At 39.5% G+C, this 15,326-nt stretch overlaps 1 protein-coding gene across 1 annotated transcript; it reads left to right on the top strand.

Annotated features, from left to right (window-relative positions):
* The first annotated feature begins 11,442 nt into the window (after nt 1-11,442).
* Nucleotides 11,443-12,087, top strand: LOC149848114 (uncharacterized). Its single transcript, XM_090003335.1, has one exon. The coding sequence runs from the start codon at nt 11,443-11,445 to the stop codon at nt 12,085-12,087; it is 645 nt and encodes a 214-aa protein (XP_089859461.1).
* Nucleotides 12,088-15,326: the final 3,239 nt, after the last annotated feature.

Raw genomic sequence — 15,326 nt, 5'->3', positions numbered from 1 at the left:
GGGGATCCGTCGGGGGAGGGATGATCTTACTCTTGCCTCCTCTTCGTCTCCTATCCCTCTTAAGGAAATTACTATTATACTCTTATTGTTATAAAATTATATATATATATATATATAACCTTAACATAAAACCCTTTTATAAATTTCTCTTCTCTTCTTTCTCTAACAAACAGTGCAAACTCACATTTCTCTCCTCTCCTTCTAACGGACGGTGTTTGAACTGGGGATGAAGAGAGAATGAAACGGAAAACAGAGCAATGATGAAGGTTAAAATGAAAACCCATGCAAAGATGGAAGCAGGGATGGAGGATTTTTTTTTTTTTGAGATGGGACGAGGGTGGAGACCTTGTCATTAACACCTTCCCCGGTCCACAGACATCGCTAGCCATGGCCACCCTTTAACTTTAACTCCGTAATTCTCTCTTACGAATTTTGGAACCAAGTTATCCACTGAGCAGATCACCCACCACCATTTAATAAGAAAGGCCTGATTCACCCGACAAATATCACGTATACCTAGCCAGCCGATTTCAATTGCCAATTAACCAAACCGATTTAAATTGGATCTACGTAACAAAATTTAACCTGGAAAATAGGAAGGTAGACTAACACTTGATGTCACATGGTTTGAATACATCCATCTTACGTGTTTTGCGTAGAGACAACTCTTAGATCGTTCTTTGTTCTAGAGAGAGAGAGTATCCCCCGAACAGGGGAGTAAGCTACATCTCATGTTCGGGGGTCCCAAAGAGCACCACGTATGTAAGCATGTGCGTCTCGTATTCCCATGTTTGTCAACATTAATTAGCGTTGGAGTTTGATGCGATTGCAAAGACTTAAGTACCCTCTCTTTTATTGGTGCAAAAAAAAATGACGATTCTTGAAAAAGAGAGGTTGTAAAGACTTAAATGCCCTAAAGATGATTATTTAAGACCCAGTCTCTGCACTGCAGGATTATCCGAGAAAGAAATCTCCCCTGAAGGAGGCCATGAACATCAACCCTCTTACTCTCTCTCTTCCTTTTATTTCTGCTTTTGTGCACATCTAGCAGAAGATCCTACATTGCTTCATCAAACACCGACTGACCTGCACATTGACTGTTATGGAGCCTAATTTAGAGTTTTTACCCTTACAGGATGAGGGTTTGGGGGCTCATCCCAGCGTGAGTAGCATCATTCAACTAAATAAGTTGTAGATCCTGATTCAGAGTTTTTACCCTTAAAGAAGAGGGGTCTGGGGGCTCCTCTCAGCGTGAGTAGCATCATTCAACTTGAAGAGTTATGGAGTCTGATTCAGAGTTTTTACCCTTACAGAAAGGGGGGTCTGAGGGCTCCTCCCAGCGTGGGTAGCATCATTCAACTTGATGAGTTGTGAAGCTTGATTTAGAGTTTTTGCTCTTATAGGAGGAGGGTTTGGGGGCTCCTTCCAACGTGGATAGCATCGTTCAACTTGATTCGTTGTGGAGCCTGATTCAGAGTTTTTACCCTTACAGAAAGGGGGGTCTGAGGGCTCCTCCCAGCGTGGGTAGCATCATTCAACTTGATGAGTTGTGAAGCTTGATTTAGAGTTTTTGCTCTTATAGGAGGAGGGTTTGGGGGCTCCTTCCAACGTGGATAGCATCGTTCAACTTGATTCGTTGTGGAGCCTGATTCAGAGTTTTTGCCCTTACAGGAGAAGGGTTTGGGGGCTCCTCTCAGCGTGGGTAGCATCGTTCAACTTGATTCATTGTGGAGTCTGATTCAGAGTTTTTGCCCTTACAGGAGAAGGGTTTGGGGGCTCTTCCCAGCGTGGGTAGCATCATTCAACTTGATTCGTTGTGGAGCCTGATTTAGAGTTTTTGCCCTTACAGGAGAGGGGTCCGGGGGCTGCCCCCCGGCACGGGTCTCGGGTGTCGTGGTCAAAAAATGCACAGGGTGTCGTGGTGAGAAAAATATATGCTTGTTCCAAGCAAGGTTGAAAGAAATCAATGAAAAATCCAACAAGGAGTATGCCAGAATCAAGATGTGGATGTCAAGCGAGATTCAAAAACACTATAAATCGCTATAACGATTTATGAAAGACACTACAAATCGCTATAGTGAGATCCAAAAACACTATAAATCGTTATAACGATTTGCGGAAGACACTACAAATTGTTATAGTGAGATCCAAAACCACTATAAATCGCTATAACAATTTGCGGGAGACACTACAAATCGCTATAGTGAGATCCAAAAATATTATAAATCACTATAGCGATTTGCGAAAGACACTACAAATCGCTATAGTGAGATCCAAAAACACTATAAATCGCTATAGCGATTTGCGGAAGACACTATAAATCGCTATTGAAAAGTCGGATAACACTATAAATCGTTGTGGGGCTCGTTGGAGACCCAAAAATACTACAAATCATTGTAGGAAAGCCCGATAATACTATAAATCGCTGTTGGAAGGCCCCAAAAAAATTTGGTCCGGACGGCGCTGCCTGGGGGGGAGCCCTCGGACCCCCCTCCTGTAAGGGTAAAAACTCTAAATCACGCTCCACAACTCATCAAATTGAATGATGTTACCCACGTTGGGAGGAGCCCCCAAACCCCCTCCTGTAAGGGCAAAAACTATGAATCAAGCTCCACAGCTCATCAAGTTGAACGATGCTACAGTCAGTGTGCAGGGCAGTCGATGTTTGATGGAGCAATGTAGGATCGTTTGTTGGATGTGCACAAAAGTAGAGAGAGAAGGGAGAAAGAGTGAGAGGGTTGATGTTCATGGCTTTCTCCAGGGAGAACTCTTTGCCTCCCTTGATTTCTTCTCTAGAGAGAGAGAGGGTTTTACAGTGTTTTTCGGAGAAAGAAGAAGGAGACTTTAAAGAGTCAACATCATCCTCGACTTTTTGGATGGAGGACATGTTTGTCCTTTTTTTGAACTATTTGTTTTTTCTTTTTTGAATGAAGGGCATTTTTGTCATTTTCTCAAACCATCACTTTATGAGAAGAATAGCAAGAAAGGGTACTGAAGTCTTTGCAACCACACCAGACTCCAATGCTTAGTGATGTCAACATACACGGGAATACGAACCCCATGTGCTTGTATACGTGGTGCTCATTCAAAGCCTCGAACACAAACTTGAGATTCAGTGAATCATCGGGGGGGGAGAGACATACACCACCCTCCCGTAACAAAGAGTATACAAAAAGGGATAACGTTTGGTACTAGTACTATGAGATCATGTCAACTCCTAAAGTCATAAGCGCAGGTTGTTTTGCTTTCATTGGACCTTGTTTTTTTTAATGAAAAACATGATTTTATAACCCGAGAAAGTATCACACATTGTAGACAGTTGATTTTTTAAGCTTTATAAAAACATATCTATATGTTGCAATCCGGTTATTTAAAAGCCGATTTGCAGTGAGAAAAACATATATATATATATATATATATATATATATATATATATATATATATATATATATATCACTTCTGTAAGGTTAAATGGTTTCATGAAAAACAACTAAAAAATAAAAAAATGAAAAAGGATGTGTTTGCACTTCAAATCACCATTACCAAATGTTATTCCATACAAAGAAAACGGTGAAAAGTTGTCACACTGCCCTTAGGTATTAATTATACCACACCACCATGATTGGCATCTTAAAAACACTTCTTTGTAACTCACTCACTCTCTCTCTCCTTTTCACATTGTTTTTTTCATTCAATTTATTTACCTTCTTTCTTTTTAATTTTTTTTTTTGTGAAAGAGAGATAAATATATATTGAATATAGTGGTATATGATTACATCAAAGGAGAGAGAGAGAGAGAGAGAGTTACAAAGAAGTAGTTTTGCTGAGAAGATATATTTTAAGTGGCTTAATGTATAAAACTTTTGGAAAATGGCAGTGATTATTGGACCTTAATTGGGACGCAGAATCCGTCTAGAAACATAATAATGTATTTTAAGTCAATGGGCAATTGTTAAAGTCCTTATTTTCATTCAAGAAAAATGATAAAAACAAATCATCATGCTTGTACTCTGACAAAAAATCAAGCCTAAATTATATTTTCATGACGAAGTATCTTGCTGAGGCGATAACCAAGCCCTTAGAGAGCACACCCAATGAAAGCATAACAATTATAATTTATGATTTTACAGAAGAATAAAACAATAAAATAAAACTAACTGCCAAACCAGGATCCTCAGGCATCTTGACTTTTTACCACTGCCGCTGCCGGTAAAAGATACACTGCGAGAGAGAGAGAGAGAGTTGAACTTTTCAATTTATGATTTTTTTTTTTTACCTGGCTAAGGGAAAGCCTTTGTTTTATAAAATCTTTAGATCCCACTGCCCACCTAGGAAATATGCGCCTGACTACTTAATTGCTTAAAGGGGCCCGCCATCAGCATATCACAAGTTATAGATGAAAAATTTGCCATGACCAAACACCATCACAAGTCCGAAATGCAATTATGTCCAATTCCATCAAATGACTAAATTATTATGAGTGAACATCATACCCTCACAGAGCAGAACATTCAACATAACAACTGGCTGGACCAATTAGTTTGGCTTGTAATGGCCACTAGTCCTCACATGAGCGCTGCAACTCTCTTTCAGAGCCAATACATTTTATTTCTCTGGGAGTCAGCAAAAAGTTCTTGCAAAAATTAAATTGATGAGTCTAAAACAATAAATTTTGTTTTACATACAATTTACAGAAAAACTGTCAAGTCAAGAGACCAAAACAATAAGCATTTTATTCAATATGGTTACTCTGCTAACCCATAATGATGAGAAAGAATATATAACTTGTGTTGAGTCTCTCATACCTAAAGATGCAAATTCATCCAGTTGAATCCAAAGTGAATTATTTACATAGACAAGGCAAACGTCACGCTCCACCTGTGAGCCTAACACACAACGGGTAGAAATCTTTGGCTTATCTACGTTCTCTTAACCAATTGAACAAAACCTTGCACTTTTACTTATCATGGTCAAAATGTTCAATACCATCCTAATAATATTTTGCTTATATGTTCGATTAAAAATATTTCAGCTGCGCAAAATTTGTGTAACCAAGATAAACCATCTTTGTCCTCATCAGTGGCATACATAATGAATAACAAGGTCTCTACGAATCTTTCTTCTCTAATTCCAATTTGTCACGGATTTATTTTTCTCAATAGGCCAGTGCAGCACAGTGGTCCTACTACAAGAAAAATGTTAATTAGCGACAGAAATAATTCATCACAAATTTGCGATGGATTGGGTAGAGAAAACTAGCCATCCCTAAAATTAGAATAACTTGTTGAATTAGCGACAAAATTTTTTTATCTCAAACTCCGTCGCTAATTAGCGATAAAAAAATTCCGTCTCAAACTCCGTCGCAACTTCGCGATGGATGATAAAAAAAAAATTTATCGCTAATTGGCGACGGATTATGAGACAAAAATTTTCCGTCGCTAATTTCTCCCGTAAAAGCCTAATGCGAGCCCCTTTCTTTCCCTTTCTTTTTTATTTCTTGCACGCAGTCACCTCCCGTCGTCTGAGTTCTCTCCTTCTGTCGCTCGTCGCCCGAGTTACTTCTTCCCTCACTCAATCTCTCTCACCGTTGTGTGCCGTCGCCGACCACCAACCTCGAACCCTCACTCACCTTCCCCGAGCCCTCTCTCCTTCCGCCGACCGTCGTGTGCCACCGCCGAGCACTGACTGCCGTGTGCTGCCGCCGACCATCGATCACCGTGTTACTTCTTCCCTCACTTACATTGTCGAACCCTCTCCCTTGATCGACGGCCGACCACCGAGTTCTCTCCTTCGATCAGACCCTGAACCCTTTCCCTCGCTCGACTCTCATAGTTGAACCCTCATTCACCTCTCTAGGTAACCTCTCACCCCCTCTCTCTTTCTCTTGTGTCTTCTTCTACTTTTGCTTTTGCTTCTCTTTTTTTTTCTGTCGACCGGCAAGGGCTAAAGCCCCTGCCATTTTTTCTGTCAGGTCGGCAGAGGAGACACCCTCTGCTGCTTGTGAAAATTTTTTCAATAGGGGCATTGGGCCTCTGCCCCATTTCTTCCGATCGGCAGGGGCTTTGCCTCTACTGCTTGGGTGTTTTCGTCAAGCGGAAGCAAGGTCGTTGCCCCACCCGTTCCTTCTTTTTCTCCAAAGAGGGGTCGAGTTCCCCCCTGCCTTTTTTTTCTTGGTTTTGAGGGAGGGGCTCAGCCCCTTCCCATTTCTCCTTCTTCGTAAGGGAGGGGCTCAACCCCCTCCCGTTTATCCTTCTTCGTAAGGGAGGGGCTGAGACCCCCTCCCTGTTGCTTGAGTTATGAGGGAGGGGTTCGGCCCCTCCCCCGTTCCTTCTTTGTTTTCATTTGGTCGGCAGGGGGCAGAGCCCCCTGTCCTTGGTTCTTTTAGTCGGCAGGGTGCGAAGCCCCTCCGCTCCCTGTCCACTTTGTTTCTTCGATTGACAGGAGTTCTGCCTTCCTGCTGTTGTCTTTTCTCGTCAGGCAGGGAGGGTGAAGTTCCTACCTGAGTGGTTCTTCTATCGACAGGGGGAGGGGGCTCTACCCCCTGTCGTATTCTTCTTTCGTCAAGCAGAGAGTGACGAAGCTCACTGCCTGTGTCTTTGTCTTTGGTCGACAGTCTTTGTCATTGCAGGTGCATAGCAGAGTAAAATGCACAATACTTAATGCTAAGCATCGCATGCGGCTTAAAATGTCATGCAAAAATAAAGAAAAAAAATACAAATGCATGCAAATCGGATAAATACCTGTGGTGAGTAAGTGATGCAAGCACATCATATACTATTTACTTTCTTAGATACAGCAATTTTCTGCTCACACACTCACTTAGTTGTGGATATCTATGACTGTTTTGCTGGAGTTTGTAGATCATGCTGAACATGATTTGAATGTATGAGAATAAAAGTGCTTTTATTTTTGTTGTTTGGATTTCATGCTATGCATGGTAGTAGTTAGCGAGATATTGAATTGTGTTTGTTGTCGGTACATGTTTGACATTGTTGTAATATGAATGTATTATAATGTTTGACATAACTATCCGTGCTTGCATGAAGATATTTTGGATTTGATTATGCATGTGAAATTGTATCATGAAAACATGCTTAAATTTACCGTATTACTGAAATTAAACAAAAGATCCAGCCTCAAAGGTGTGCAGTGCATGGGATGGGGCCTAGGCCGCTAGGCAGGCTGTCTAGGTTCAAATCTCTTGGGCGTCACCTTTTGTACAAGCTGAAGCATGGCGACTCTCTTGGGGGCAAGGGGTAAGAGCATGAAGTTTTATGCTACCAGGACAGTGAAGGTTGGCACGGCAGACAGAGACAGACCGTAACAAAGTTTAACGTGGAAAATAGGAAGGTAGACCCACTCTTGATGTTGCATGGTCTGTACTGTATATATCCATCTTATACATTTTGCGTAGCTATAGAGACTACTCGTATATCAATTTTTGTTAGAAATATATATAACATTTGGTAATGGCACTAAATCATGTCGCCTCTTAAAGTTATAGTAGCAGGTTCGTTTTTGGTTCAACTGGACCACATATATAGATGCATTTGTTCAGCATGTTCCATGCCAACCAGCGTTTGGGTCTTGTTCTTTCTATGAAAAATATGATTTTATAATAGGAAAAAGTATCACACATTGTAGGCCGTTGATTTTTTAAACCTTGATTACAAGATCATGTCTATGTGTCGTAATCCGGTTATTTAAAAGCCGATTTGCACTGAGAGAAGCATGTATATCGCATCTGTAAAATTAAAAAGTTTCACCAAAAAATGAAAAAAAGTGTTTACACTTCATATCACCATTACCATCCCATACAAGAAAACGGTGAGAAGTAGTCACACTGCCCTTAGGTATATATTAATTATACCACACCACCATTATTGACATCTTAAAAATTAAAAAAGAAATAAGATAAATAAATTGAATGAAAAACACAATGTGAAAAAGGAGAGAGAGAGAGAGAGTTACAAAGTAGTAGTTTTGCTGAGAAGATGCATCTTTTAAGTGGCTTATTGTATAAAACTTTTGAAAAATGGCAGGGATTGGACCTTAATTGGGACGCAGAATCGGTCTAGAAATAAAATAATGTATTTTAGGTTAATGGGCAATCGCTAGCCTCCTTATTTTCATTCAAGAAAAAAAAAATCATTATGCTTGTACTGACAAAAAATCGAGCCTAAATTATATTTTCATGACGAAGTTTCTTGCTGAGGCGTGTAATCTTTTGGTTCTTTCAACCCTATGATTTTGATGAAATCCAAGCTGTGAGCTTGATCGTTAGCATCTTCATAATGCTGAATGGTCAGACAAAAGAAATCAGAATGCTGTGGAACATAGGAATTTGTAGAGCATCTTTAGCTTTTTCTTTTCTTTTTTTTGATTGAGATGAGTAGCTAATTTGGTGGCATGACATAAACAAGATTAACTTATATCTTACCAGGCACCATTTTAAACCGGTGTTACACTTCCATGTTTGAAAATACTTCTAATCACACACTTCTATGAGAGACACTGCGGTTTCATCTATTCTTTAGATGAACCCATTTAGTCCATGACAAAGTTATTAGAGGAAGAGAACGAACAAGCTTCACTTTTATATATTTTTCAAAGAATGCATCTATTCCAGTTGTCCACCAGCTGTGGTTCTCAAAAGATCTATTTCAAATGCACAATGCTCTATTTGTCAACTCGAGCATCACAGTCATACTGGCTGGAATGCACACCATTAGGTCAAATGTTTTTTTTTATGACGAAGGAACTCTCACTGAGAACCTGGTAGGGCTGCACAACGAGATGAACTAGCTCGAGCTCAAGCTTGGGCGATCGACTGGTTTAAACCCATCTCAGACTCGTCCGAGTAAGTGAATAAGATGAGCTTGATCAGGCATTCCAGCTTGATTAAGTTCGACTAGCCCGATTAAGCTCTGCTGATAGAATCTTATGCCGATTAGTTTTAGGATATGTAGAGTCTGTGCTGAATAATAATTACGAAAACAGGTTTCAGCCAAGTGTGTAAATTGTTTGCCATGTATGTATGAGGTTTTGGGTTCAAATCCTCCTACTACAAACTTAAACCTTTATTTTTAATGTAAATCAATGCGGCTCTAGTGAAGCGAAGCCAGGCTCGAGCTTAAACTCTAGCCGGGTTTGTACACAGGCCTTTCAAGCTCAGCTCAGTTTGAGTTGAGCTTTTTGAGCCTGAGCTTGGCATGACCCCGGCTCGTGTGCAGTACCCCTAGAACTGGATCACTTAATGGTCCTGCCTCCCCGTGAGATAAAACTGCTGGTTGAGGACACGACAACCAAGCTAGCCTTGCGTTTTTACACCTGGAAGCATGACATGCATCCCTCAACTTTTGGTTAATGTCATTAGGTTCAGTGCAAATATCGCTCCTTACTAAGACATGCTTTTGTTATGTCATTATGTAGTTGTCGCATGGTTTGAATACATCCATCTTAAGTGTTTTGCGTAGAGACTACTCTTAGATCGTTCTTTGTTCTAAAGAATGAGTGTGAGAAGAGAATATCCATAAGTTTTCTTTTTCTTTTTCTTTTTTCTTCCTTCAGAAACATAAAATAATGTATCATTGAGTGTAACAAAGAGTATACAAGAAGGGATAACGTTCGGTACTAGAATTATCACATCATGTCGCCTCCTAAAGTCATAAACGCAGGTTGTTTTGCTTTCATTGGACCTTGTTTTTTTTTAATGAAAAACATGATTTTATAACCCGAGAAAGTATCACACATTGTAGACTGTTGATTTTTTAAGATTTCTAAAAACATATCTATATGTTGCAATCCGGTTATTTAAAAGCCGATTTGCACTGAGAAAAACATTTATATATATATCACTTCTGTAAGGTTCTAAAAAATAAAAAAAATGAAAAAGGGATGTGTTTGCACTTCAAATCACCATTACCAAATGTTATTCCATACAAAGAAAACGGTGAAAAGTAGTCACACTGCCCTTAGGTATTAATTATACCACACCACCATGATTGGCATCTTAAAAACACTTTTTTGTAACTCACTCTCTCTCTCTCTCTCCTTTTCACATTGTTTTTTTCATTCAATTTATTTACCTTCTTTCTTTTTTAATTTTTTTTTGTGAAAGAGAGATAAATAAATATTGAATATAGTGGTATATGATTACATCAAAAGAGAGAGAGAGAGAGAGAGAGAGTTACAAAGAAGTAGTTTTGCTGAGAAGATATATTTTAAGTGGCTTACTGTATAAAACTTTTGGAAAATGGCAGTGATTATTGGACCTTAATTGGGACGCAGAATCCGTCTAGAAGCATAATAATGTATTTTAAGTCAATGGGCAATTGATAAAGTCCTTATTTTCATTCAAGAAAAATGATAAAAACAAATCATCATGCTTGTACTCTGACAAAAAATCAAGCCTAAATTATATTTTCATGACGAAGTATCTTGCTGAGGCGACAACCAAGCCCCTTAGAGAGCACACCCAATGAAAGCATAACAATTATAATTTGTGATTTCATAGGAGAATAAAACAATAAAATAAAACTAGGTCAACTGCCAAACCAGGATCCGCAGGCATCTTGACTTTTTACTACTGCCGCTACCCGTAAAAGCTACACTGAGAGAGTAGGGATGGCAGTGGGGCGGGGCGGGGTGGGGGACAAGGTCTCCATCCCCCGCCCCGCCTCAAGATTAGAACATCCATCCCGGCACGGGGATGGATTTTAACCTCCACCCCCACCTCCATCCCCGTTTCATGTCCTCCATCCCCGGTTCAAACGGGAATGAGGCGGGGCGGGGCTATTGCGGGGATCGTGGCGGGGAGGGAAAAAGTGTACATCCATCCCCGAATGGGGATGGATTTTAACCTTCGTCCCCACCTCCATCCCCGTTTCATACCCTTCATCCCCGGTCCAAACGGGGCGGGGCCCGCTTTCCCCCGGTCCACTGCCATCTCTATGAGAGAGAGAGAGCGAGAGAACGCTTTGAACTTTTCAATTTATGATTTTTTTTTTTACCAGGCTAAGGGAAAGCCTTTCCATCATTGACCGCACATTGATAAGCCTTTGTTTTATAAAATCTTCAGATCCCACTGCCCACTTAGGAAATATGCGCCTGACTACTTAATTGCTTAAAGGGGCCGGCCATCAGCATATCACAAGTTATAGATGAAAAATTTGCCATGACCAAACACCATCACAAGTCCGAAATGCAATTATGTCCAATTCCATCAAATCACTAAATTATTATGAGTTGACACCATCCCCGCACACAGCATAACATTCAACATAACAACTGGCTGCACCAATTACTTTGGCCTATAAATATCAGGCTTGAAGAGCAGTCAATTGCTCATCCATCAACCCTCTACTTCTTAAGAATTTCCTTGTTCTTCCATTAAACTCACAGTCTCATAGAAGCTTGTCCTATTAGCCTTCATCTACTGGGATGAGGCACTTCCTTCCTTTTCTTCTGCTCACAGTTGCAGCAGTGATCTTTGTGGCACCTACTGTTGCTTTTGATAAGTGGGTTCCCATCCCAAATGCACAGACCAATCCTCAGGTACAGGCCTTGGGTGGAAGCGTGGTTGACAGGTACAATAAACTGAACCATGCCTCCCTCAAGTTCCTACAAGTGTTGAATGGAGAAAAATTGGATCGTGGAGCTGGACACTACACTTATCGATTGGTCCTTAAGGCTAACGATGAAGGTGTAGTGAGGTTTTTCAAGACTGAATTCTTACAAGATCTATCGGCGCCTCACACGCCTCCAGTAATCAACATAGTATACTTCACTCCCACTTCTCCACCCTCTCCACCCTCCACAGTTTGGGTTCCTATCCGCAATGTCCAGAACAACCCCCATGCGCAATTCTTGGGTAGATTCGCGGTGCAAAGGTATGACCATCAGACTGGTGCCAAGCTCAAGTTTTTGAACGTGGTTTATGGAGAAAAGCTGTTCCGTGGAGCTGGACATTACAGCTACAAGCTGCGTATTAAAGTTAGTGATGGTACTATAAAAGTGAGATATTATAAAAGTTTAGTCCTAGAAGACCTGAATGTCCTCAACTTAGGTTACTTCGTGCCAGCCTAGAGCTAGCGATGGGTGGTCACTCAAGCTTATGTAACTGCATTACGTCAATAATACAATATAATAAAGCGTAGAACGCTAAATGTAATACAGAAAAATAAAGCAGTTGTAAATGTAATACAGAATAAAGCAGTTGTATAAAATCTACGTAAAATTCTATGTCGCGCGATGGTTGTATTTTATCTTCGGATGTATTCATAGTCGCTAGTATTTGCTGCTGTTGGTTTTTGTAGTTATAATAAATCATCACATCTATGTCTCATCATTTTATCCAAGTTTTCAATCTACAACGTGAATGGAGACAAACTTTCATAATAAAGCAAAGCAAATTTCACGAACTTTCTATTGAGAATTCTACTTGTTTTGAATTTTAAGTGAACTCTGGTTTGTTATGCTGCTTATTGCTTGTGCAACGAATATGATTCACTATATAACCTTTTTAACCAAAGACCATAAGATGGGTTGTTTTATACCACAAGCCGGTGTTAAGCGAAACGTCAAAAGAACTGCAACTACGCTACACACGATTTACGTGGTTCGGCCAATAGAAGCCTACATCCACGAGGAGCTTTCTCCTAACATATTCTTTATATTCTATTGAGGGGAGATACAGGCTATTTATAATACAAGTAGATGCAGGAGATAATAAGAAAACTATAAAGCGATAAGGACTACACGATAGAGACAGACAATATCTTTTGAGAGGATTGCACATTCTGTTTTGAATTTGTTAACCTTCCAAAAGATGCCTCTCTTAACACACCCTCTCAAGTTGGTGAGCTGATATCAGTTAGCCCCAACTTGTTGCATATTCCAGTGAAATTGTTATTTTCCAGGACTTTGGTAAATATATATGCCTGTTGATCATCACTTCTGATAAAAGGAGTGTATATAACCTTGTTTTGAACTTTTTCTCTAATGACATGACAGTCCAACTCGATATCCTTGGTCCTTTCATGAAATACGGGATTTGCTCCAATATGAATTGCAGCTTCGTTATCACACCTCATTTCTATTGGCTTTGTAATTTTGATTCTCATATCCTCGAGCAGTTGTTTTATCCATACTAACTCACAAGTTGTTGAAGCCATTGCTTTGTATTCTGCCTCGGTACTTGAACGAACTACCACACTTTGCTTTTTACTTCTCCATGTAACAAGATTTTTTCTGACCATTGTATAATAGCCTGTAATCGATCTTTTATCATTTATATTTAGAGCCTCATCGGCATCGTTGTACCCAAAAATACTGAGATCTTTATTTTAACTCATGAGAATTCCTTTACCAGGAGTAGCCTTTAGATACCTTAAATTTCTGTAAGCAACTTGCAAATGAGGTGTTCGAGGTGAATGCATATATTGGTTGATGACATTAACGACATATGTTATGTTTGGCTGAGTAACAGTCTAATAGACGAGCTTGCCTATCAACCTCTGGAAGCTTGAAACATCCTTAATGAGGCCCCCAATGTCTTGTTTTAATTTGTGATTGAACTCGATGGGAGTTTCGGAAGGCTTGCAACCCAACATACCTGTTTCTTTTAAGAGGTCCAAAGTATACTTTCACTGACATATAAATATCTCTTGTTCAGAGTGAGCAACTTCAATTTTGAAAAAGTATCTTAATTTGCCTAAGTCCTTAATCTCGGATTTTTTATGAAGATACTTCTTGAGATTTGCAATTAAGGTATCGTCATCACCTGTAAGAATTATATCATCCACATCAACTAAGGCAATATTGGTCTTGTTGTGCTATTTTGCGACAAACATTGAATGATCTGCTTTACTTTTAACAAAATCAAAAGAGATAAGAGTTTCACTGAGTTTGGTGAACCACGCTCGAGGAGATTGTTTTAGTCCATACAAGGACTTTTTTAGTTTACATACCAGATTTTTACCTGAGTATTGAAGACCCTGAGGAATTTCCATGTATACCTCTTCAAGAAGATCACCATGTAGAAAGACATTTTTGATGTCGAGCTGATAAGTTTTCCACCTCTTATTAGCGGCCACAGAGAGAATAATTCATACATAACTCATCTTTGTCACTGGGGAAAACATCTCATCATAGTCCACTCCTTCAACCTGGGTGTAGCCTTTGGCAACCACTCTGGCTTTATATCTTTCCACTGAATCGTCACTGTTGTACTTGATTTTATAGATCCATCTACATCCTACAGGTTTTTTTTCAGGAGGCAAGTACACAATATCCCATGTATTATTTTTTTCAAGGGCAGTTAATTCCTCCTCTATAGCAGTCTTCCAGTTTGGATCCTTTTCGGCTTCTAAAAAGTTTTGCGGCTCACTTTGAGAATATATTTTACAGAGAAAGGCAAAATAATTGTTTGAGACTTTTAAAAAATCAACGTAGTTTTCAATAGAATGGGTGTCAGGTCTCCTTACAAGATACGTATAAAAATCTCATAGATGGACAAGAGCTCGAGTAGTTTTGGATGACCTGCGAGGTTGCTCAATAATTTGATTATTATTGTCATTTGAACTACTTGCACGGTTTGGCTCTTCATCAATGTTTCCCTGGTTATTTGGTTCCAGACTATTAACTATAGGGAGAACAATATTTTTGTTCACCGCACGCTCTCCCTGAATTTTGTCCCCATTTTCTTTTTGAAAATAAGTCTCATTTTTGAAGAATTCTACATCTCTGGATGTGTAGAGTTTTTTGTTCTTTGGATCGTAGCACTTAAAACCTTTCTTAACAGTGGAATAGCCCAAAAAAATACATTTGACAACATGTTTATCTAATTTTCTTCGGTGACCTTCTTGGACATGAACATAATACTTGCACCTGAAAACTCTAAGATGAGTTAAAGACAATTCCTTTTCCCAAATCAACTTCATGGGAGTTTGATTCTCAATAGCCAAACTAGGTATCAGGTTAATGATATAAGCAGCAGTGGACACAACCTCATTCCAAAAAGAATTTGGAATATTGCTTTGAAACATGAGAGAACAAACAATATTGAGAAGTTGCCAATTTTTTCTTTCGACAATGCCATTTTGTTGTGGCGTGCTGGCGTAGGTATTTTGTGGAAAAATACCTTCTTGAGCCATATATTCTCTAAAGACCTGACTAACATATTCCTCACCATTATCGCATCTCAATTTTTTTATTTTAACACTGAATTGAGTTTGAACCATGGAGCAAAAATTCTTAAAAGCATTCAAAACTTCACTCTTATTTTTCAGAAAATAAATCCACATGGTGCGAGAATGGTTATCAAT

The sequence above is a fragment of the Nuphar pumila genome, chromosome 1 (assembly GCF_984573655.1).
Source record: "Nuphar pumila chromosome 1, dmNupPumi1.hap1.1, whole genome shotgun sequence".
NCBI classification, from domain to species: Eukaryota; Viridiplantae; Streptophyta; class Magnoliopsida; order Nymphaeales; family Nymphaeaceae; genus Nuphar; species Nuphar pumila.
This window is presented reverse-complemented; position numbering and strand designations above follow the sequence as displayed.